The 27,282-nt window shown below is 34.4% G+C and overlaps 1 protein-coding gene across 2 annotated transcripts in view; it reads right to left on the bottom strand.

Annotated features, from left to right (window-relative positions):
* The window catches only part of LOC119085245 (gamma-aminobutyric acid type B receptor subunit 1), a 271,765-nt gene that overhangs the window by 20,947 nt on the left and 223,536 nt on the right, over positions 1-27,282 (bottom strand). For both annotated transcript variants that reach the window (XM_037195575.1, XM_037195574.1), the window contains exons 10-11: positions 2,764-2,887; positions 88-204 (exon numbers count right to left, since the gene is read on the bottom strand). In XM_037195575.1, the coding sequence (XP_037051470.1) occupies positions 88-204; positions 2,764-2,887 (241 nt within the window). The remainder of the gene's footprint in view (positions 1-87; positions 205-2,763; positions 2,888-27,282) is intronic.

Raw genomic sequence — 27,282 nt, 5'->3', positions numbered from 1 at the left:
TAGAAGACTCAACAGAGTATAAGTAAACATATCTTTCATTTAGAAATTTAACTGAAGCAAAAAGAAAAAAAAAACATAAAAATTTACCTTTGGATCTTGTTTTTGTTTTGTTGTAAATCTGTGCACCCTCCAAACTTTGCTGAACATTGCGCCATAGGCAAGAGTAAATCCAGTCGATAACAACCATGCTCGTGTCTGGCATATCTAATAGGAAAATAGACACAGAAAATAATATTACAAAATTCTCGGTCATGTTCGAAGTTGTTGTTTTTTTGTTGTTGTTTTTGTTCTTTCAGGGCATGGAATCTGTTTTTTATGTTAATGAGTCTACATATTAATAAAAACGTCGAAGGTTAGATGAAAATATTTCAGCTATGATGCATAAGGTATTTAAAACAAGAATGAAATGCCCACATAAAAATCTGAAATTTTTTTCACGACTTTCTCAGAATTTATCTTCTTTTCGATATACTGTACCGAGCCAGTTAGCATTTATTGTCAGCTTGGTTGAAGGTGAAGCATGAAAATCTCCTCGCTTCGATGGAACATTTTTTTCTTCTTCTAAATATTTAAAACAATTGAAGACTGGTAGGTGGTGAACCACATAAATCGACTGGGGCTACAGAGTTATCTGTTTTAAATGTGTGCATGTTCCGTTTTTTTTTTAGTTTCATCAATGAATCTGGGTACCTTTATGGTTTAATCAATAATTTAGGAACTTTCTTGTCAACATTTTTATTAGACTTGTAATAATGTCGCTAAAACGACCATCCAACTGTGTGGATACATGATTTCGTCTATACGGCTGATTATTCGGAATTTCAATTCTTCCCTAAAATTCTTATAATTCTAAAAATATTTGAAAAATTCTAAAAAAAATTGAAGATTTCTTAGATTTGAGAATTTTCAAGAATTATTTTTCAAAAATTTCTGCAGATTCCTAAGAGATTTGGAAGAACCTCAAAATTTTCAAGACTTTCCGAAAAAATGCCGAATAATACCTCTGTAGTACTATTCGAAAGTCATACGACCTTGGATGCGCCAACTCATACAGAAAGGTAGCTTCAAGCTTCATATTTAAGAGTGATATCGCCAAAACATCGAACAAAATCAGACATTTTGGGACAAGGGGTCACAGATATTATTGACTTATAGCTCATTCGATTCGTTGAACTGTTGCGAGTAAAACGTAGTACTACATTTGGCGAACTTTATTTTGTTGTCGACGCTCTAGGTCATGAAGTAAGGGTCTGCCAAAAGGGGCCCAAAATCTTTTTCTCGCGATTAGTCGAATAAAACCATTTTGGGAAAAAACATTTTTAGCTAGGCTTGTAGGCCTTGAAGAGACGCACATTTTGAGTATACACACCACCAGGTCCATATTGACCTGTTGGTGATATCAATCATTTTGACCCTTACAGACACATACTTCATGACCTCGAGCGTCGACAACAAAATAAAGTTCACCAAACGTAGTACTGCGTTTTAATCGCAACAGTTCAACGAATCGAATGAGCTATAAGTCAATAATATCTGTGACCCCTTGTCCCAAAGTTGTTCGAAGATTTCGCGATATCACTCTAAAATTCTCAGTTGTGCAGTAGATCGCTTTTAATGAATGCCTTTGGCCACTTTCTTATGCTGACATCCACACAATTAGAGACAAAAGTGGAATGGTTATAACCTCTAGCCGATCTCGTCCGGTTAACGGAATCGAATTTCGTTGTGGTAAATATACATTTTGTGTGCAAAAGTTGTAAATAGTTCAAACGAATCACTCTACATTTTTTACACTCACTGCGTACAATTGCATAGTTATGAATTACGTACGTAAATCGGCATTACGTATTTACGCAATTTCGTGATGCAAGTGTTGGACGATACTTTCGGTACTCAAGGATATCTTCCGAGCTATAAGACCTTGGATAAGACTTCAAAGTCATGACTAGTGATTAATGTGTAAAATTTTCTTTTCTGAAGTCATATCGATCAGCTGGTATAAGTCCGATTTAAATAGTATTTTACATGACTAGGGATAAAAAGATGAAAAGTAGAGTTTTCGTGTGAATTTTGTTGATCCGAGGCGAAGCCGAGGTCAATAAACACACGAAAACGAGACTTTTTACTTTTATCCCCAGTTATGTAATGGATTTTACATGCTGAGGGCGTCGAAAGGCGTGCTTCAAACATGAAAAGTACGGTTTTCGACGCATGTAGCATGTAAAAGCAATTACCTTACCGTAATACTGAGATCATGCGCTACACACTGGTATTTACATTATGTGCAAAACGACCTGCTTTGTATAGATTTTCGGTTTCACTTATGATATCACAGATTGATGTAAGATCTTGTACTTCACTAGTTTAATCTTACAATTTGCTAAATAGGAAAACATTAGCTCATTGCTTTCATTTGTTGATGTTGACGCTAGGTCGTATATAAAATAACAGATTTGACATAATACCAGTTCTGATAGTACTTTATAAAAGGTCAAAACTCTTCCGAAAAGAAAGCACTATGACGCCTATAACACATGAATATTCGCATAAATCGCTCCTATTTTTCAAAGTAAATCAAATTGACTTCCATTGTATGTATTGTTTGTGCACATCTTCGTCGTACAATCATTTTTCCAAGACTTTTTCACTTCTATTCTCGGCATCATAAATGAACAAAATGCCACGACGCGACGGTGAGAACACACATTTTGTGTTATGATAAATGATGCTGTGACGGTGATATAATTGAACCATAAAACCTACCTTGGGATACGTATCTGGATTCACGAATCGACCGTCGATGCCGAGTAGAACAACGGACACCAGACATGTTATGACTCCGAACAGCATTATTGTGTTACATACTGGGTGAGATGATTGAATGACTCTGGAAAAATAAATAAATGAAATGTTGTCGTTAATTAATCGAGTGGCTTACAATGTGGCAGGGTTGAACACCACTGTTGTTAATGTTAATAAATTGATCCGTTGAACTCAGACGAATGTGGCTAATTTAAATCTCAAGAAAAATATCTAAGAGAATAATTAGCTGAGAATTCGTTTTCTATGCAATATGGAATTCGAATCAGAACTTTAAAATCCATTTGTAAAAACCTCAAAATTTTTACAAATTCTGCAAATTCATAATTTTGAGTTTTTGAAGAATTTTTATGAATTTAAATCTCAAAAGTTCTAAATTTTCCTAAAAATTCAAAGTTTTAAGAGTTTTTAAGAAAATTTAATTCCTAAAATCGTTGAAATTTCCCAAAGATTCTCACAAATTCCCAAAAATTTTAAAAAAATTCCTTAGATTTCTAAGAATCTCCGAAATCTTAATAATAAGCCCTAATTCAAATGTTTCCAATGCCTCCATTTAACCAATGAATGTACAACATTTGCGTTCACTTTTCAACTTCGACCTGGACATTTAATACGATTCGAAGACCTCGAGCCCCATTCCCACAATCGTTGGTGAACTAAAATTAATTCTTCAAAAAAAAAAAATGTTTAATGAACATTCGGACAGAAAAATGAGATATTTACAATGCCCGCTAGCGTAGTGGTCGCTTACAATCAAACAAGAATATAAATAAGTAAAACGGACAACCCGCATAATGATTAACCCTGGCATGAAATTAGCATTATTTCCAGGCGAACATAATGAGATACTTATCCGGAAAATAAGGTGTTTATAGTAAAATGATTGTACACCAGGACAACAAAAGGAAAAAAAAAAGAAAATTGCAAAAGACCAAAAATAAAGGAAACCTGTTTCGGTGTCCGTAGTAACACCCCCGCCCAATCTAATAAAAATGCAGACACGAAATAATAAAAAGAAAAAAAAAATTGCTTGCGTTGCCATTGTTTGTTTATTTTGTTTCAAATGAATTTTTTCGCTGTTTGTGTACACGCAAGAAGATGAGAAAAGAAACAAAAAAAAGAGAATCGTTTCGGGACTGGAAGGAGTAAATTATTGAACCGAAAAAATGGTGTCAAGTTCCGCTTTTAGATTGGGCCAAAGTTACTTATTTTGTGGACGTAAGAACCTTTTGAATATAATGTTTGATGGAAGATAGAGTGACAATCCAAAATTTATATCACAACCGCCCATTGGGAAACCGAAGAGATTCGTTCGTTTTTTTTTCTTCTTTCATTTTGCTGAAAAATTTACGGCCTGGCATATACATTGTTTTAAATTTCAATGGATCGGGGATTTATAGTGACCCTTATTCGGATGTGGGATTACAGATCAATCTGTCCCAAACATTAAAAAAAATAAGTTTATCTGGGGCGGACTTTATAAACTTTTTGTGATGGATTTTAAGATGAAACTAATAAGGTGTGTCGACCCATTGTTCCACAATTATTTAGCATAAAAAAAATTATGTTTCAACCACCTAAACCCCTTACCACTAGTGGATAATGGATTCTGACGCTATTCTCTGGAGGGAAATAATACCAGTATACGAACATGCAGATAATTTATTTATTAATTACGTACGTCATAGTGTACATAAAATTGCTTTATCTACATGGCACGACCTAGCTTCCTTTTGCTCGAGTCAAGATGGTTGTACGTTTATGTTATACGCTTCCAACATTACAAAGTTTACTCTTTTGTGGTTTGAGAAAAGGTTTTTTTTTCTTCATTAAATGAATACATGCATGGAATAGCAACTGAGCGAAATAACTAGTTACTAACCAGTTGCAATGTGGAAAACTTTTGTGTTAGTTTTGGGGGCTTTAGTTAACTCTCGCTACATTTGGTGTACTTAAATAATGAAAAATAAAATAATTCCGTAACATGTTTCAATGCACTGGATGTAATATATGTAGATCCGACCGAATATTCTGCGGTTTATGTACACAGGATCAGCTGCACAAAGTTTTACCTCAAAGGGCGTAGCTGTAATGCTTCGAATCAATGTTGTATTTAAGTATGATGTAGGGTCGGCGGGATGGCTGCTCGTTTAACAGTTATTATTATTATTACTTTTCAGCAATTCCGAAAAATAACTTATTATTCGGAGATCTACCACAGCTGAGTGGAGTTTTATTTAATCATAGCAACAATTATTAGGCATCCGCTGATGCTTATTGAGTGTTCGCTTAGCTTCATTGCCTTACGACAACGTGCTAAAGCCTGACGGACTCTTACTGAAGCCTAGCGGAGAATTATTAGAGCTTAGCGGAGGTTTGTTCAAGCTCCTCGGAGAACTATTCGACCTCAGCCGATGGTTTTATTCAAAGAGGTGACATAATTAGACTCAGCAAAGTCTTGTTAGCTTACTAAAGAAGTGGGAGAGGTTACAATTTTAATAAATGTCTACCATCGTTGAAGGGTTGGACACTTTTTTGAATGAAAATATTTTACCGCCGAGGTGAACACAGCAAACATTCATTCTAGTACTTATAATAGCGGAGTGTCACAGTTGTGTCGAAATATTTTCTGTGTTTTTGTCGCGACAAAACAAACAAAAAAACTTTTTGTTTTTGCATCGAGTAAAAAGTGTTTTAGTGTTCAAATATGCCTTGGGGACATAAAGAGACGGTGCACGAATACAATGAAAAGCATAAGAGGTGAGTTTCTATGAATTTTTTTGTGATAAAACTTTCCATACATTTTCGGGAAACTGTCCTGTCATTTCCCTATGACGGGTCTTAAGAGCTTCGAATTCGAAAATAGAATAGACAATTGCTGTCTGTGAAACATTTTTCTTTTACGTTGGAAATGTTTGCCGTCCTCTGTCAATTTTTTGTTTTGTTCGTTTTTAGAGACCTTACTAAAAGCTATTTTACAGCCAATAACAAGTGCAGTCTGCACCACTGGCTTAACGTGACTTCCGAATCCAAACCACGCCTCGAAGTATGCAAGTACACTCTTAGGAAAGTTAGATGCCTAATTGATATCTCGCCTAAATGTAGACTAGCCCTTATGCAAACTCATTTATCGTATTTGGATTACGTCATACGAGTCATTCAAATTGAAGTATGATAACTACTCTTTGATAGAACAAATGTTCATCTGTTATTTACAACGACTACAAAAAACAGACGAGTTCTGTCAAATATGGTCTTTTATGAAGCAAAATGTACGGTTTAATATTTGAAGTACAAGATTTTGTATCCGAAATAAAACGATTCTTTAAACAAAAAAAAGTAGCAGACGAATCGAGGGGTAACTCACTTCTAGATTAAATGGATTAAATGGTATTAAATGGATTTAATGGATTAAATGGATTAAATGGATTAAATGGATTAAATGGATTAAATGGATTTAATGGATTAAATGGAATAAAAATTGGATTAAATGGATTAAATACGAAAAAACTTCATTTTACAAAATACTGTAAAAGTCTTAAAAATTGTTGATTTTGATCGAACCACGTACTACATTTCATACTACAATGTAAAAAAGAGAAAAAAATCCACTTTTAGGAGTTTTTGGTGTAAAGTGGATTAAATGGATTAAATGGATTAAATAAATTTAATACCATTTTTAACAAAAAAAAAATTCCTATACCTCACGAGTACTTAAACGAGCTGGTGATCGTGCAAATCTATTTTTCGCAATTACTTTACAAATTTTTCAGGTGGGTAGCCTAATTATTTCGGTAAAACAAAAAATTTTTTTTTGGATTAAATGGATTAAATGGATTAAATGGATTAAATGGATTAAATGGATTAAATGGATTTAATGGATTAAATGGATTAAATGGAAGTGCGTCACCCCTCGTGACGAATCGATTATATCAGGGCTATACTTGCAGTCTGGAATTCCATTTAATTTTAATGACTATCAAATCTCAAAGGTTTCCCCTTCTGAACTTCATGACATGAAACAACCAAATCAATCCTCGCGTACAACAAGAGAGTAAAATTGAATCCACTAACTGAAGATGTATCAAAGTATTGTATCGACATCAGCCTACCCCTCGTAACTATTGAATACAAAATCAATGTTGCTACATCCTGCACCCTCTTCAAGCAAATCTGTTACATGTTTTACATTCATTGAAACAAATAAATTATTCAATTTACAATAAACCCGACGATTCTAAAACGTAAAATGCTAAAACAAAAATGTCATCCCCATTTGACCCATATTTAACAGTATACTCCACAGTCTACACACAGCAAAATTTCCAATGATTAATAATTCAGAATAACAGAAAATTTTAACCCTCAACTCATTCATAAGCATAAATAAATAAATCGGTTTTGATAAACATTTTCGAAACGCAAATACCGCTCAGTGTGACACTGAATTTCAGCCGATTCACCATTAAATTGACAAATATGGAAAATAAGTACAGCACCTGTGTGTGTTTTTGTTCCCATTACCCATTGTAATAATACATTTGAAGGTTAGACTGTTGTTTGCTGCTGTGATTAATATTATTCATAATCGAGCGCAAAAAGAAATATAGTCTCGTGATGTTTAGGTATGATTAATTAAAGAAAATGTTTCCGTTTTACCAGTGCCTGCCTAATGCCAATCTAAATATACAACAATGGAATTCCTTTCTTTCTTTTATAGTAATTCATTGATTCCATCATCATTCGGCTAAACATTTATTTATTCTCCAAAAATAGGAAACACATTTTACAGGGTCGGAGGGGCTCAAAAAAGCTCCTTCCATTCGGGCTTTAGCGAAAAAGAATTTTAATATTGAAATATCGGACATAATGTGAAAGCTAGTAGATTGTTGACATAAAAACGACTTGAGATATCCTAAACCATCTCCATAGGAACAATTTTCAAAAAAATAATAATTTAGAAACGTTTTGTTCTTTCAGGGATAGTTGTTATGGTTTGTAAATGATTCCACACAAAATTTGTTTAAGAGGCATCGGTGCTTTGCTGAAAAGCATACATTAAGGTGATTTTTAAATGCTGGATTTTAGTTTTGAAAAAAAAATTAGTTTACTTTTGATGATATCTTTCCCTCAGAATACTTTTTGAAAAAAAAAACACGACCCCGCAATTCCAACCACGAATGTGGTAGCTTTCAACAGAAAATACATTTGGTTGTAGCAGTTTGACCAGCTCTGAGAAACGTGAGCAGTTTATGGAAATTACGTTAAACTGCTCACTTTTCTCAGAGCTGGCCAGACGACTACAACCAAATGTATTTTCAGTTGAAAGCTAACACATTCGTGGTAAGAATTGCGGTTGTATATTTTTGAAAAAGGATTCTGATGGAAAGATATCGTCAAAAATGAAATATGAGGCACACAAATGTAGGCTACAATTTTAGCTAAGTACAGGTGCCTCTTAAGAAATGAAAATCTAGATTTGGATTTTAGTATTGAATTCTTGTTGTGCCTAACTAGATATAGATTTTTAATGGTTCAACGAATACAATTCATCATAAACCATTCTGAAAGGCGCCATTTTAGTCATTTTTTTCTCCCCTAAAATGGTGGTTTTAGCCATAGTGGGCGAAGGAGAGAACATAGGAAAGAAATAGGGAATTCCATCTTGAGCGAAATTAGTGAAATTTCCTATTTTCTTTCCTACAAACAACTATTCCCTGTTTTGTATTTGTAGACTATTCCAAAAGCAGCGGAGTAGAGAAGACCAGAACACATATCCTAATAATATTTTATCGTAGGTGTCTGCTCCGTTTCGCGATCGAATTTTGGTTTTGTTGTTACGATCTGAATGAAAATTGATTTTTGTATGAGATATCACACGAGCGGAGCGAGCGACACTTTTTTAAATTTGTTGTTTTACTCAATCTCATTCCTATCAGTAGCGTGAGTGAAGTTATAGACATCGCATTAAGAAAAGGATCTCAGCCGCTTTCTAAAGAGGTTGAAGCATTTGTGGCAGCCTGAGTACATTCGCAGCTACACCGTCTCATTACAACATAAATATCTCAGTTGAATCATCAGTAAGCTTAATGAATGAACGGGTGACGGCCGAAAAGTAGGAGAAGAAAACATCAATTCCATGACACTTTTTTTGTTTAAATACATTTTCAATCATTTTCGATTTTCAAATTCTATTAAATCGATTTTTCGGGATTAGAAGTCTTCAACCAAATTACGAACAAATATACGATTTATTTCAACCTAATAAACGACTTTCGATTACCCCAATGACACTTTCATCTCAGTTCCAAATATTTTTTCCGGATAGGCGAAATGCTGGTGTTCTGAGTCGTAAAGAACTAATTCAGTTATATAAAATTCCATCTTTTTCAATGCACAAGGAGCTCTATACAGAAGACTTCGTAAGGTATCCTCCTAGCACTTTTGGCTTTTTTTTGTGTTTTAGTTTCGTCATTGTACAATATTATGAGTTTTCTTCTGGGCCTGGGCAAAAAGCCCATATGGCCAGTTCGGGCCTGAAACAAAACCAGAAATATTACAAATCGTTTTGCTATTATAGCCCCTTGCCAGTGACAACGCTCACGTACAACTCATTTACATTCATGGAATTCAATTTTTCTCTCCGAAAACAGACACAGCACCACAAAAAAAATTAAATATCAAACAAATTTATCTCCATAATTACACTTAATTGGTTTCTGTATTCAATAGATAATTTTCCGGAATGACCATAAATCAAATTCCGGTTCGGTTTTTCATTAACCCATCGTTGTGTGTACGTTGTAGATAGTATTTTTTTGCTTTTGTTGTTGTTATCGATATATAGATATTTTTGGAGCGCTCCAACGATAATTTCAATGAAAATATTTTAATTACGAGCCTTTCTGCGGCTAAAGTGAATACCTTTTGTAGAACCATATAACCGACAACTCATTGAGTATTCACTACCATAGCCTTCAGTCCGAATAGCTTCTACCAGTAACATTGAAAAATAAATATTTTTGTGTGTGGAAAATCGAACAAGCGAAAACTCCGTATCATCATTCCGAATAGAAAAACATGAATTTCGTTGCCCATGACTACTTTTGCCTTATACCAATGGATGTGTCAATACGAATAATAATTGTGAAACCGGTCGTTTTGTTACTCGAAAAAAAGCAACAACCATATGTAGCCCATATTCGAAATGTATACGGCGCGTTTTTATTCCCATGCTTGTAATAATATTTCTTTACCCTGTACGGCATTTTTGGACATTTCCTTTTCCGTTTTATATGTTTAGTGCGGTGTGATGGGAATGGGCATATTATACCTAAAATGTTGAGAGATATATACAAGGCTCATATGCTGGATTGACAGTTGAAACAAACACAAAAAAAGAAGGAATAAGAGAGAGAGAATTTCATAAAAAAAGGAACTCACAATATGTAATACGTTTAATATAAAACACTCTTTGTATCGTTGATTGACAGGTTGAAGCCAGGGGAGATAGCGTTTTATTGGTGTGGCGAAACATGTCAATTTCGCTGTATCACAGTTAATGGAGTGGTGTTTATCAGCACTGCTGAAATCGATTGGCCGACAATATACAAAACATTTACACAACATTGACCGGTATTCGTTTCATTTTTGAATAGCAAAATTCAATTTTGAAACAGTCAGGTCGGTCCTCTTTTGGAAATCAATTTTGAAACTGTAATATCCTATAGGGATCATATGCTTGGACAGAAGCAATTTTTATTACCAGAAATTATTATAAAAATTGCGGGAAAATGGAACTGTGAAAGGAAAATGGATTTTTTAGAATCTGTTATAGACAGCGACGATAAAGATAAGCGGTAAGCTCTGGTTAATGTGATCTTATATAGCAAAATTCTTGTTAACAATTATGAAGTAAAAGATTCTGTCACTAAATACTAGACGAGAAGCTCGAACAACCGAAGTACCAGATTTATTGATTGTGGTTGATGCAGTTTGGTGGTCAACTTATAAACGTTTTAAGTTAGATAATGTCGATCACTAAGTGGTATTTAATATGTGTATGAATATCAGTTCAGCAGGAAATGTTTGTCACAAAATATGTTCAATGAACACTGTTCACTTATACAATTCTCAACGGATTGTATCAAACAAATTTTTTTTCTTACAAAATTATACTCTATTTGGCAGCTGTCATTAGGAGCTCTCTTGCTTGAAGTGCGTTGGACAAGGTCGTTTTATTGTATTTTTGTAACAATTGCGAAAATGTTTCAAGAAAATCAACATCAAAGTGCAAAGGTTCAATACTTAAGATAAAGTCAAAAAAGTTGCCTTCTTGCGGAAATATATTTTTAGCCTTAAGGGCAGATACCACCAATAACGGTCTATTGTGTTACAATGTTTAAGACTGAAAACTCTAGTTTCAAGAAAAAATCGTAGTTTCAGGCATTAGACTGGTCCTTTCTCTATTGCCTCAAAGTGTTAAAAATTTGATCTAAGGTAACTGGTCGTGGTCATACAAAACTATTGCAATTGGCGGAGGTCTGCATTTTCAAACCCATATTCTACGGCGATCTCCGCTATCAAAATTTTTTCTCCGCCAATAACTGATTTGTTCCATAGTTTTTCACGCTCCATCGTCTCCATCAAGTTTTATTCGTTCACCATATAAACTGATAGACGCTGATAGACGATTTTACAGATTCTGAAAATTTACCATCAGCGAACCGCCGAGTTATGTGGGAGGACATCCAAACTTTCGGGGATGGAAAGAGCCGGAAAAACTGTGGAACAAATCCGGTATTGGCGCAGAAAAAATTTTGATAGCGGAGAATTGCCGAGGCTTTAAAGTACCAATTCAAAAAATATGCCCTTAAGTCATTGTCAGGATAGATCATCATTCATCATGTTTCGGTTAATCGATTTTGGTTTTGCGGTTTAAAGTCGAAATACAACTTTTAAGTAAAAATTTTCCGCAGAGAAATTGTTTGATTGTCTGTCTTGTAAAATCTCTCGTACAAATTGTTTGTTAAATAAATTTTAAAATGGTAAAAAAATGACAGAATTTTAGCGATGATCGCGATGATCATACCCTTAATAGACTAAAAGCTTCTTTTTTTTTAAAGAAAAAAGGTATCGTTGCCTCTTTATCCTTTTTTATAAATTTGAAATTTCTACTATCCGCACGAATTTTCAACTACCTCAAAAAACTGTTTGTCTTTCATAATCAAAAATTAATGCCGTCTGATTTGTGTGGCTTTTAACGTACCGAGCCTGGTGTCTCACGAAGTATATTAACCCTTCCATCAGAGTCAATCTTAAACCTGTGTAATAAATTGCTGTTTAATGAAAATTTAAATTATTTCCCATGGAACATGATAAAGGATGTTGGAATTCTTCTTGTTTCAACTTTTATTTATCTCCCATAATGTTTACCTTTTCGTCGAAACATGAACACGTCTTACATTGAATAAATTAACGAATTCGAGAGTTTTTGCTTTTCATAATTTTACCTGTTGTTGTACGGAATAACATCAGAGCAACATAATTATGTATACCGCGGGTGTGTATATATTGGATGGAGCTAGTGGTGCGGTACGTATTCACTAACTGCATTAAAATGTGTATTGTGTACCGTACTTTCCTTCCGATCTTAATTGTGGTATGTAAATAAACATTGGCATGGAACAAGAAGCTTTTCTCATTATGGAAATCGTAGCATAATGGTTAGACGGACGTGTGGATTTTACGGATTTCTTCAAGCAGAATACGTAACTTATAAAAGATTAGTTGTTGTTATGACTTGCTCGTTAAAAATATTAATTAAGAATAAAACCATGGTTTTCTTTGCCTCATGTATGATTATACGTTGCCTATGCATACAAGGCATAAGCTGAGGCATAAACATAATTATTTTAGAACTCTTTATTATGAGAGAGTTACAGATACTGTGGAGTAAAAAACAATCGTTGCAGTCATCGTCATTGGTATCTACATCATTGAGAATACCGACAATATGTCAGTTAGAGATTTTGGCTGTCTGGATATCTTTACGTCTACACAATTGAACTATTATTGTCTGAAATTCATTACGAAATTGAACTGGTTGTAAGACCTAAGAAAAAGACGAAGAACACATTCTGTTCAAGAACAAACGAAGTACGAGACCTAAAAAGGTGTTTGATTCGAATATAGAGATGCTGCTCGTTCGTTTGGATTTACCAAAACATCGAATAAGCCAGCAATATTTCTGGATAAACAAACGCGCTACGTTTGACCTCGAATTTGATAGAAAAGAATTTGATAGACTTTGTCATGCAGAATTAGTCAAACGTTTTCAAACTGTCAGAGTTGTGCCATCATGTGTGACAAGAAAATCTTTTACTTCATTGGCTTAAAAATATACTTTCATCGCATAAGTGGTTTACAGATGACTAGCGCTACATACAAGAGCTAACATTTCAGAAAACCTAAAGATTTTCTTTCAATAAGTCTCAAACAATGACCCTATCTAATAGTTACTAACGGAACGTCTAAAACAAATCACTGGAACAGAAGACAAAGTACGAATGCAAATACCGAGGAATACGTTTCTAATTTAGCTCCATCTTGACATAGATGAAATGTGTACAGTGTTCGAGTGACGAATCCATTAAGATTTGACAGAGAAAGTTAAACAACAAAATGTACATAACAATTCCGTAATGGGGTTTGTGTACTGATGCGGTTAAACAAACCAATTTACCGTATTTAGAAATGTATTCGAATTGTTGTCGGATGTAATTGGAACAATGTTTTCACTCTACTTCCAATGATACATGCAATATTAAAGCGGTTTGCTCGATGCCCGCTGGCAGCACATCTCAATAAATACCAGTCTAACTGAAATTATTACCAATTTGTTTGACTCACACGAACCGAAACTACGACAAATTGTTTGGAAATAACAGAGCATTCACTTTGGATGTAAATGAGATTTAGCAGTTGTTTGTTGATCAATACCCATGGTTTACTACTCATTATGTAATCGGTATTTTCAATACGTCATTAAGGTATTGAGGACTGAGGTAGTCTGCGTTCTATTCAAAAAAAAAAAAATCTTCCAAATTCAATTGTGTTGTGCAATTTTTGTAGAATTTCGATCCATTTCGGTCTGTACCGGACCGTAAACAATAATTTACACAGAAAGGAAAAAAAAACTTTCCATTTTGTTCCGAAACTTTGTGTGGAAAACGAACGTCAGAGTTTTCCCCGTAATGGATACAAAAGACAATTTTCATTCATCTCTACCTATTTCCACAGAGAATTGCTGTTTGATTTCAACAGACAAAATATTGTTTTAATCAAAAATGCCTAAATTATTCAACAAATTTAAATAAAATATAGAAGTGGAGAAGTGGAAGCGAAATTTGACTTGAAATTTTATTTTCCCAACCGAAAACAAAAGCTCTACGTTTTTTTTGGGGAAAATGGAATGTAAAACAATTATCCTTTACTGTGTGTGCGTACTGTAATTTATTCAATTTGAATATACAAATTAATCTTTCCAAACAGTCGGCGTAATTATTGACGGAGAGATAATACAGAAAACAGCTAAATATAGAAAATGAAAGCGCAGCAATTCGCTGTACACGTTAAATTCTTTATGTCGATTCAGCTAAAAATAGAGTCGACGACATAACGTTGTTCATGAATATCGTAGCTGATTTAATGGAATTTCTATCATGTTGTCATAAAAAAGCCACTTCTATCTTCTGTGGATATACAAACCTTCATAAGCCAACTAAACTAGCTGTATGTACCACACACTGCTCACGAGTTAGCAATGGTGATGAATTGAAATTTCATTTCAACTATGATTCGCTAGACTTCTTCGTGAGCAAATAGGTATGGTGTTCTTAGAGCATAAGTTTGTTGCAAGTAACTGTAAACACGAAATTTGGCTGGCCGAACAAACACGATTTCATCCACTACAGGGAGCCCACTCAAAATTCGGCATCCTTTTTAAGGAATAAAGGAGGATATTTCGATAATTTAAGGAGAATTTCAGGAGTTTTAAAATACGAGATTTTGGATTAAATTTGATGAATTCGAAATTTTTTTGACTTTCCAAAGTCATATAAAGGATATATGAAGTAGATTTTTTTGTGTTTCTAAGAGAATATTCTTTGGAAAATATTTTCCGAATTTTTCACAAATATTTTATCGAAGATTTTTCCAAAAAAGTAACTTAATTTTTTGTCTTTTTTTATTTTTTTGATTTTATCTTCTTGCTACTTGTAATGCCCGAATTTAAAATCATCTGTGCCTTGGCCACTGACGATTTATCTAATTTACATTCGCTAACTACAGCTGACGAAGTGTTGTTACCATCATCAATTAACTTTTCGGCGACTTTTAACTTTTAAGTCTCCTCTGCTATTTCAGCTTCGATGCTTTAAATTTTGGCCTCTTTCTTATGCTTTTCGTTTTTGTCTGACTCGTTTTGTTTCGATTTTGCTAATAACGTCTTTCGCTCTTTTTCTACATCTAAATGCAAAAAATATCTTTTACGGGCCGACGAGCAGAGGTCTAACAATTTTCGAATAATTGGAAAATCTTCCACTTTATCGTAGAAATACAAAGTATTCTAACTATCCGAATAGCCGCAATCGTTTCTCCTAAGAGCTGCTCCTTGAAATTTCGGAAAACACAAATTTATTTACGCTAAATCCTCGCTCAGGATCAGCATTCCTACACTCGCGGAATATTGAAAACCGACACATTTTCTGTTTCTGTGTTTTACTTGAGCTTCTGATTTCTCCATATAAAAATGCATGCCAAATTCACAAAAAACCAGTAAAACACAGAACAGAAAATGTATCGGTTTTCCAAATTCCGTGAGTGTATGATTGAGGAATAAATACGCATTGGCTAACTGAACCAGATGGCCAAACTTTTCTCAAACACGATACAAACCAGACGAAAGTTAACAATTGATTGACAACAAATGATAAAGTTGCCAGCAGCATCAACACAATCGATGAAAAGAACAATTGAAGCAATAGGGTTTTGCAAGTACCTTTTTGCACTATGGATCTCATTTGTTGAATTATTTAGGTTTCATGAGCTTTTTTTGGTGAAGTAAGCGAGGAACGGTTTTAAATATATATGGTTCCACAGTCAGAATTAAAATGTTAAATGTTTTAACTAAAGTGAAACTAAAAATAAGGAGTTTGAGGAGATTTAGGATGTTTCAGGAGGATTTTTGAAAATCAAGGAGATTTAAGGAATCAAGGAAGAGTGGGCTCCCTGTCCACAGAGCTTGGTTTTCATATACATATTGAAGAGGTTATGTATATGTGGATGAAATTTGAGTAATTTGAGTAAGGCCTTGGAACAGACCTATAGTATCAAGTACCATTGCCTGACGAGAAATTGTATTTGAACCACTTAACGTCGAAAGACGTGTTTGATTTTTAGCTCAGATCGAAACAATGGTCGAATGTCTGGTTCTAGTCCAAGCCCTTATTCCAGAAAAAGAAAATTTGTTGCACAACTTTTCATTACCAATCGGTATGATAACGGAAAAGCTCGGAAAATGTTAAGCGAGCGGATTGACATAATGAACTGGACTTTTCGTTCAATCTTCTATTCCTTTAATTTTTAATTAAACAAATGAAAAAGACCAGCATCGAAAGCATTTATTTTCCACCCAGCAAAACGAAAGCTAAAGCTAACTTAAAACATTTAAGTTTACCAAGTCCACATCACTTAAAACAAAATACCTCATGTGAAGTTTTTGAATTAATATTTATCAACAGAATACGGACGAAATACACACAAAAAAGAGAGCAAAAAAGTCAACCAACAAAAAACAACAAAAATAACCCTTAGGCATTAAAGCGTTCCCGACTAAGAAAATATTTTTGCCCGCTTAACGCTCGCTTCTTTTCGCATTTCTATTGATTTCGACAACAAATATACACCAGAGGTTCTTCCATATATGAGCTTTCGTTCGTTACGTAAAATCAATAGCCATCTCCCTTTTTTGTGCTTTCAACTAAAATCAACTTTAAAATCACTTAATCTTTCCTCGTTTTTCTCGCTTTTCTATTTTCTACTTCTAAGGCCGGGATATTATTTTTTTTAAGTTCATTTTTTTGTCATTCTGTGTATGTTTTTTTTCCTATATGGCTATATACGTTTCTTTCACACTACGGAACAAATCGAATGACATCGGAATGGTGGGAGGAGGAGGTTTTGGTGGTGTAATCTCATAAGAAATTTCGACACACATTTTATTACATAAAGATAGAGAGAACACAATATTTAAGAAAGAAGAACGGAAAAAAATCCGAAGGAAATAAATGAAAAACTTTTTCTATTCTTAATGGGCACCAATCCCAAAATTCATACAATGATAAAATCTAAAGTTTTGTGGAAAGTTTTGGTTTTGAATTTTGTTCGGTAATTTATGCACAGCGACGCTATGAATATACGCGAATCATATATGTATATATATACATATCTCGCATACATTTCCCATGTTATCATATTAAAGAACATAATCAAATTAACTATCAACACACAGATAAAATACCATAAAATCCAACGTTGAATCCACACGAATATCGTGAAACTAGGAATGATACACTTATTCTCAGACAAAGCATACATTCGGATGTAGTGTTTGTTAGTTCGTTCCGACGACGTACACATAAGTTGGCTACATATGAAGAATGAATGGGAGAATCATTTGCGGAAACGTTAAGATTAAATAGCAATCTTAATCAAATGAAAGTTGCAGTTTGAACAGATTACATTTGTAGAAAATCTAGTGGAAATTAGTCGAATTATTCCGCATGAAAATTGTTCTATTCCATCATCCTAGGTATGAACCTAATGAAGATTTATTTGGTTGGCTTGGCATGGAGAAGTTTGTAAAATATAATGTATAAGTAAGCGACGGTGTGTGGAGACAATGCATCCACTTTTCAAACGAGTCATCTGTTACCAACTACAACGACAGAAATAAACGATGGACACCGTCTTATGTTCTCATTTTAAAGTAAAATTAATAATAACACTAATGAAGTACTAGATTCGGATCAAAAGTTTGTGTCACTTTGTAAAAAAAAAACAGATTTGATTATTCGATCGTGGTACGCTTGCTGTTTCTAAAAGGTTAACGGAAAACTGTATCTCGGCTTCCTTTTTTGATATATCTTACTATAAAATCGGTTACATGATTGTCAACTTCTGGAAGTCAGTAGAGCAAAGTGTGCTAAGGAGTTATTATTTGTTTCAGTCACGACTTTGCAATAAAATTAACTCTACTTTTCGAAAGAACAGGATTGGAAAAATTGATCCTTCTAAGTTAGTAGAATCCAAACAGCGATCCAACCAGCCGCAGATTCAAAATATTTTGACGGTTTTGATCCGAAGGACCAGGTTTCTAATTAATAGAAGATTTTCGGTCAGGAAAATGGGTTTCATCACACTTGTAGACTTGAAACGAAATTTTGAGAAACTTAACGATATTTTGCGAAATTTGAAAAAAATTCGTGAAATTTTAATTTTACAAATTTTGCAAATTTCACAATTGATAGGTCCTGTTCATGAGTTCAATTTTAAATATTTGATTGAAACGTAGTTCGAGCACAGGGGACTGTAAAGTGTCAGGTAACGAAACCATGCAACAATAGTTATTTGCATCACTTGACGAAATTACAGAATATGTGTAATTCAAAAATTATTCTCGTGGTATACGAACTCACATATATACTGTGATTGAGTGGTTTCAATCCTGTGATGCACACAATTTTACACTCGTCACACCATGAAATACACAAACAACAAAGCCAAATATAATACACACCGTTCAAGGTTGAACTTGAATGTATAGAAGAAGAATGAGAGTAAAAACGAAACCGAAATATATTAGCCGAACGAGTTGATCGTTCGATGTGCATCACACTCTCTCGTTGGTACACGGAGAGTAAGTTCCGCCTTCGTATCAAATTTCTCTCTTTGACGAATAACATAAACAAATTCCACCATTAAGGAAAACATCGCCTGGATCCCTAGACCTGTTTGCAAGGTCTGCTGAGAGAGAACTAAAAAAGTGTGGTTCCCGATAACTTTTGACGCGTGATATTCAGTGTTTTCATGGTTTGGCGAGTGTAAAATTTTATCCGCAGAGTTGTTCGCTTAATCCAGACGTATGACGCCATATTTCCGAATGGCACGTAAACAAACAATGTACCTTTCGTTTATGATTTTATAACAAAACTCTAATCCATTATACCATGTCGACCCTGAAAAATGACATAAACACCCGAATAAGCGATATCATCTTGTAATAAATAACTCACATGGGGACAACTCACACATATTATTTCGACCTTTTGCGAATTCACCACACACCGTACCGCGTTCATAAATTATGCAACAAACATAACCAGTTATACATCATAAATTTGAAAGGAAAATTTACTATCTTGTGTGCCTAAATTGACACCTTTTCCTATCTTTGCATGCAGCATATTTGTATGAGTATATGTGGATACGTAATACATACATGGGTGTCCTACAATCGCCTAGCCATTCAAAGAATAAACAAGAATTTCGACACGTACTTCACGAAATCGAATTTAATATTCTGAAAAGGTCAGGTAAGGTAAGGTCCATTTTGCTCTTGCAAATATTTCTTTTCTAATCGAATTGGCAGGGTTTTTAAAAAAATGACCAGAACCCATTCGCATATATTAACGTTCAGATGTGTTCGCAGTTCGCACAGATAGACATATCAATTAAATGAATTATTAAATTCGTTGTACGATAAACACCATCTGAAAGTGGATATAAAATATCGTTAACGTTCTGACCATCCGATACCATTCAGGTAATCTTCTGAACATTAAAATATTGCCAAGGAAGAAACTCATTTCTTCTATTTAAGATATTTTGTAACAGTTGTACAGATACTTCTCTGGCAATAAACACAAAGGACTGACATAAAATATTTTCCGTTTTTAATTGGTACAACAAATGTCAGCCTGAGCTGCAGGACGTACTCCGTTCATTGTTGTATGATGATGGTGTAAGGACTTCTACGTCATGGTCTTTTATAGATTAATAAAATCCTAAGACAAATTTGCATGGATTTTAGTTTAATTGGACATGCATTTATCTGTGGGATTTGTTCCTAAAGATGGTTTACAATTTTTTGTATGACTGATTCTTGTTGTTATGAGTGCTAATGAGACACTCAGATGAGTGTGCAATCTAACATTGTACACGATAAAATAATGCGAAACCAAAACTTTACCGTGCAAAGTTTAAAAAAAGACGTGACTTTGCAGTTCCGAACGTTTATAGTTGTTTGATGTATGTGTCTCCAGAGAAGAAACAGATTGCGAAAACTTTAATTAAGACGAACCTATTCGAAGAGTTAAATGCAGAAATGGGACGTGTCGCATTAGCGAATTATAAGAAAAATGAAATTTCGTTTATTTATGTCAACATTTTTTGTTTTAATTTATCAAGAAAACTTTTATTGACATCGTCAGCCTATTTGAAACGGAGCAATGACATTTTATTTTTCTTATAATTCGCTAATGTGACACGTCCTGCTTTTGCATTTAACTATTCATTTGTCAGACTCTCTTAGAAACTTGCATGGATTTGATTTTCTTACAAACAGCAAATAACAAAACCTCAACTAGAAACTGCATACAATACAGCTGGTACTTTGAAAACAGAAGTTTACTATCAACATATTCACTGCAAATTCGTACTACTCGATACTCGATCGATGCAATGGATGTAGAAAAACATAAAATTCTCGATAGGCGTTACAAACGAATTAGCAAAGTTACAGCATCCTGTTCCTGTAAAATCGGATTGCTCAAAACCCTATCAGAATCAGATATATTAGTCAAAGTGGGAAAGCACCTCGAAAAGTACCGGAAAGAAAAATATGCTTTCCTTTCACTAATAAGCAAAGAAGATATAAATCTTCCCTTTGTTGGTGGTGCTATCGATTTTCCTAATGGCAAAATCTTTGTCTACACTAAAAGGACGATATATAAAAACCTTTTTCGCTGCAAAATACTTGGTGTTCATTGAAACATCACTGTTGAAGAAAAATTTCCCTAATTAAGTCTTTTCGCTATTTATGATGGAATTTGAGTAGAAAATTTGCTGAGTATGTGTTTCATTAGTAATGTTTTCGGTGCCGAGCTGGGAAAAAAGAAGTGAAACTTAACCAAAGTTCGATTGTTCGCATTCTTTGGAAATGGTTGCCATTCATTTTATGTTTAATTGAAGAATTTGGCGTGAAGTAGCGAGCGTTATGCTCACTGAACGAAATATTAATTAGCGTTTTTCACGGTGTTTAAATTTCTACGAATTCATTAGAGGATTTTATAACACCTGTGTTGGTGAAAATGAACTTTATGATATACTCGCCAAGTTGTTTCGTATAGCGCAATCGATCTTAAAGTATAAAATCTGAAAATTTTGGAAAACATGATGAGCTTAAGAAAAGTTTATCCCTAAAGGGCGACGTACTGGAAACTGTGCTTGGTGTTGTGAATTTATTTATGGTGGAGTTTTGTGAGTAATAATCGAATAAAATGAAAAGAGAATCGGCTGGTTAATTCAATAAGTTTCTTTTTGACAAATTTTCTGTTATACTATGAACATCGGATACCGATGTTCCATGGTGTCGGCATTACAATTATCCAATTTAATTATCTATTCGTTCATTATCTTAAAAGATGACGCTCCAGTGATGGTCAGAACTGAATTTTCAAGTAGGTTGTTTCTAGGTTATTTCAGTTTCTCTTGAATAAATGACCTCGTTACCATTCGTAGTTAGTCAGTCCATGTAAGTATTCTTTTGCGGTAAGTGCTGTTTGCTATTATTGTGAATAGCGAATAGCGAAAGTGTTATAAAGAGACTCTTCTTCGCTATTCGCACATTCTGAAGAAAAAAGTATTGAGATGGATTCTTTTGAAAAACAGCCTACCGAAATCGGACGCATTTTCCAGTGGACTTTTTTATCTGTGCCTAGAAAGGTATTCGACCCTAGAAGCCAAAAGCACTTTTTAAAAAAATTCTTCGAAGTTTGTGTGGCTGGTGAAAGGTAATCAAAAACCGAAAACTTGCACTTTTCTTTCAAAAATTTCTCCAGTTACACGAGCCGTACAGGGTCGTGTGGGGTGTCATTACAAAGGTAATCACATGTACTATTGAGCTGAATAGGGACTTATTGGGTTTAAAATTCATTGACACTGAAATATGTGCAGTTAAAGTTTTCAACCGAAGACTTACACTGTTCTTACTGAAATTTCTCGAGGTACACAAAACGTACATGGTCGTATAGGGTGTCATTTGACAGGTAATTTATTGTGCTTTTAGGCCAAATAGGGTCTTATGTGGTTTGGATGCATCTACGATGAAATAGAAGTTGAAATGTGCAGGTGTACATATTTCATCATAGATGCATCCAAACGTCATAGGACCCTTTTGATCATCTTTCACCAGCCACACAAACTTCGAAGAATTTTTTTGAAAGTGGTTTTGGCTTCTAGGGTCGAATACCTTTCTAGGCACATACAAAAAAGTCCGCTGGAAAATGCGTCCGATTTCGGTAGGCTGTTTTTCAAAAGAATCCCTCATTGTCTCAAGGTCGAACAAAACTCTTAACGAGTGTCCATAAATGATGTCGACTTTTTAGTGTTGGCAGCAGTTTTAAACTCACAATGAGCGAATGGTGAACGTATTATAAAGTGGCTTTTCGTTTTCTTTTAATTCTACGCTTTCAAAAATAAACTTCAGTAACTCCATTTCACTGATGGCAATTCCTAGATTCAAACGAGTCAGATTTTTTTCAGACTTTGTGTTCCTCGAATTTTTTGTTCATTTATTCAACGACTTCAATCAATTTCAACAACCAATAAAACATTTTTCTACGAAATGGAGCGTTTGTAGATAGTTAACGAACGACGGAGAAAACTTATGATGGGAGAAAAATTCTTATTAAGCTTAGAAATTGCATGAACGTAACTTTTATGAAAAATCAAAACATCCAATTTCATTTTTATGAAAAATTCAACTTCCATTTCCTCCATCGTCTCCGAGACGATCTATATGCCATTTTCCATTTAGGCTGTTCGAAATTTTTCGATTTTATCGCAGAAAATGAAGAGTTAACTTTTCGAATCGTTATGGTAGTTTTAAATCAAGTTATAACAAACGTATTATATAGACGATTCGTTATAAAAGGGTTTTTTTTCGATCTATATTCGAAAATTGTGTTTTCTGCGCTCTTCCATTTCCATTTTCTTCAACAAAACGTTTAGATGGTGGAATTTCATCCTTTTCAAACATTATAATCGCATAATACCTCATCGTAACATGTAAACCACTTGCGATTTTGTAAAATTTCAATGCATATAGTCGATGGTTAAGGAGAACACATAACAAAAAATCCGACCAAAAATTGTGTGTGTGTATGTGTAACGCGCGTGTTTAGGTTCACTGCTTTCCACAATATTATCGACATTTCCATTTGAATGGCATAAATGTCTATAGAACGTTTACACTCGAAAAATTTGGGATATTGCCTAAGAGGTCATGAAGCCATTGATAACGTCATGCCATGGAAAAATCGAAGCTGAACAAATGCGATTCGCTGGATAAACTTAGTAAATTTGAATGTCTGAGAGAGAGAAAAACATAAATCTGCGAATAACATTTTTATCCGACATCATCGATGCCACATTTTCCATCAACAATTCCACTAAGTTGGAGATGAAAGAACAGTTTACGTAGGGTAGACTTAATCGGAACCGTACAAAGCATAAAGTATTTGCGAACAACAAAAACGTTTTTCTTAATGTTGTGTTTACATTCTCATCTGTTAAAACAGTATCGTGCTACATATCTGGAAAGTGGAGCAATATTTAAGAAACTGTAGGCAATGCATCTTTTACAGTATGTTAAAACTAATGAAGTAGAAGATGTTTTTCTTTTGATTTGAAATTTATTTCAGCCTAACGCTTGCACATCATTATGCTTTGTAGATTCTTTAATTATGGTTAAATATTCTACCTAAATAGCCTCGATGAAGCGCTTCATCGAGGCTGTTTAATTCTACCAAGTTGTAGTTTGATTTGAAACTGCTCAGTTCTCTAGTTAAGAGCAATATTTGACAGAATAGTTATTTGTGTATCTGTTTTGGACGATTGTTTTTTGGCAATTTAGCGAGTTGTAGCCCGAACGAAGTGATGAAAACAAAAATGTAAGCCCACGGGCCGAAAGTGACAGATATGCCTTGGCTTACATTTTTCTGTCACTTTCGACCCTTGGGCTAACATTTTTCGACTTTCGTCCCCAGTAGGCATATAAAACTCAATACGTAACTCTTTCGGCCTCCTCAATCGATACGTAGATAACTATTTCGTCGCTCAGTTAACACGCTGGGTTAATGAATCAGTCAAAAACACTCAAAAGAGTAAAAGTGACGCAAGTCTCTGTGCATTCTTCCAAAACAACTGATATCGCTGGAGGTGACGCATTCTGCGCTTGTACGCAGAAACTGTAACAGCAACAATTTGACCAAAGAAATTCTAGAAACAAAATTTTACCAAAAATATTTTGCGTCACAAAATGGCAGATGATTCGGACGTATTCTTGCCTATTTTAAAAAATTTCTTCAAAGTACTTTCCTCAACATCTGCCACTTGTGAAGCGAAATTTTTTTGGTAAAATTTTGTTTCTAGAATTTCTTCGGTCAAATTTTTGCTGTTACAGTTTTTGAGTACAAGCGCAGAATGCGTCACCTCCAGCGATATCAGTTGTTTTAAAAAATGTAAAAAATTTGAAAAATGTAAAAAATTGAAAAATTTAAAAAATCCTAAATTTAGGGAAAAAAATTGAGGCGAGCAGAGCTTACCAAAAGCGAACAAATTTGTTCTACCATACCCATCCACACACACACACACATACACTTAAAGGTGTTCTTATATGGGGCCTATACGGGAACTTCGAGGAGCCCTAGCTCCGAAACGAGGCCGGTTCCCCCCAAATTTTTTTTCTGGAATGTCTTAGAATGACGACTAGAATCTACTCCCAAAATTTCAACAAAATCTAAAGAAGACTTTAGAAGATAGGAAACACGGACGGACGGACGGACGGACTAACAAAGTAACGTAGGATTTTTTCATTTCGTTTAAAGTACTGAAATTGACCAAAATGTATGGAAATGGGGCTTCTTGGAAGATTTTTTGCGTGGCCAAATTTTAAGCTGCAAGAACGTGTGATAGCTCGTTGAACTCGTACGGACGCCTAGTTTTTTTAATGGTAATTTGGAGTCATTTGTATTTGAATTGTAGAACTTCAATATTTGCTGTATATATGGTTCTGCAGTCTACGACAAAAAATTTTTTTGAAATTTTTTCTAGTAATAGGACTTGCGTCACGGGCGCTATGCTAACGCGCGCCCATGATAGTAATTTACGTATCTGTTGTGCACGGTATGTTTTAGGCGATTTCGCGGATTGTAGCCCGGCCGTGAATATAAACCACAAAGTGAACTTTGACAGGGTTAACTGAGCGACAAAAGTTAACGTCATTAAATCAATAGAATTGAATTACGCGCTCCTCAATCCTGAAAAACAACTAAAAATTGATAAAATTATTTGTTGAACGGGATTCATCACCATCACAGGTTTGTATAACGTAGCGGCACATACACTTGCACAAGAGTCTTCTGCTCTTGTAATTAAACAGCCTCGATGAAGCGGGTAACAGTGGCAGAGTCGTTTTGTCGTTGCGTCATATTGCGACAAAGTGGTACAACGAAAAAGTGACAGTTGAGAAAACTATAAATCAGATTTCTTGTTTTGATGTGGTTGATTTTGATGATTTTTCGTTTTTTTGTGTGAAAAAGTGTGCAAAATTATGATTTTATTATTAATAATTGGTTAGCAATGTACCATCCGTGTACAGTGTGCTCATAGATATTAAAATCGGTGTTCAATGTTTTCAAAAACGTAAAAACCCGTGGCTAATGTTCTCGCTGTCATAAACATTAAAATTGTTTTTATGCGAATAGATCCAAAGAAACTGTTACATTGAGATATGTACCTAGGATAGCACTCACACGACCTGATTCATTTCCTGTGCTCTAAACGGTCTAGATTCTAGGCCTGAGACTTTTTCTGAATCTGTTTATGTGATGAGATTTTCGCTGTTTCAGTTCCTGTGATCAATCGATTAAAAACCTAAACCCAACCTGATTTCAATTAGACTTTCTCGTTTCAGGCTAGGTTTGAGCTGTTGCGAGTATTAATTAGAAAAATGTTGATTGTTTCTTGTGTTCAATCAATTAAAATCGAATTCTTAAAAATTCAAATTCAAAAATGTTGCGCTAAGAAAATCCAAATTTTACGACAGAACCACTTTGTCGCATTTTCTCATGTCGTAAATTTCTGTCTCTGCCACTGTTACCCGCTTCATCGAGGCTGTTTACTTGTAATCAGTCTTCAGGGCGGCATGTGATTTTTCTTCAGAAAATAGTAAAAAAGTGATCAAATTTACCGAAAATAGTTGGTTTTCTCACTATGAATTGATTTACTAAAAGTGACCAAATAGTGAGAAAAACCAACTCTAAATCGCCATTTTATACTAAGAAAAAGTAAAGTAACACCTTAGCGCTTGTTGGCAACGTGCGGAAAGTTTAAAAATCTTGGAAAAGGAGCACGAAATTCGATTTTTTCATAATGTCATTGCAAAATTACCATTAAGGCTGCTAGTGGTATTATTGGTATCGAAACACTACTCTACTTGACGTGTAAAATCCTCTATTACCCAGCTAGGTGCTTTGGACAAAAACTTTTACTGTATGACAAAGTGTGATTGGGACATCTGAAAATAATAAGAACCGTAGTTTTGGCGGTTGGAAGGCCCTAAGAACTTATTGTTATCTGATTACTTGTTTTTGTCCCTTATAAACTGAAAGGACTCAAAATGAAATATTATTTTTACAAACGTTTTTTAGAGCAAAAGAACTCCATCTGATATATTTAAGAAATAACGGCACATGTTTAAACAGACTCTGTTATTAAATCGTGGATATCTGCAGGGCTTACTTTAGAGAATTTTAATTCTGAAAATTCCGAAAATTCTGAAAAAATTCCGAAAAAGTTCAGAAAAATTCTGAAATAATTTTTCGGGATTTTTCAGAACTTTTTCGGAACTTTTTCAGAATTTTCAGAATGAAAATTCTCTAAAGTAAGCCCTGTATCTGAATGTACCATAAAGGAAGGTGATTAAAAATTTAGAATTGTTTATACTTTTAGGAAAAATAAAATACCGGAGTTATTTCCCGTTTACCTCATCGATGAAGGAAACTGGCTGAGCGATTGCTAACATTGTTTACCTTTGCTTGATTCAAGTAGTACATTACT

Source organism: Bradysia coprophila, unplaced genomic scaffold (assembly GCF_014529535.1).
Source record: "Bradysia coprophila strain Holo2 unplaced genomic scaffold, BU_Bcop_v1 contig_94, whole genome shotgun sequence".
In the NCBI taxonomy this organism is placed as follows: Eukaryota; Metazoa; Arthropoda; class Insecta; order Diptera; family Sciaridae; genus Bradysia; species Bradysia coprophila.
The sequence above is the reverse complement of the archived record's forward strand: the minus strand, read 5'-3'. Positions and strand labels throughout refer to the sequence as shown.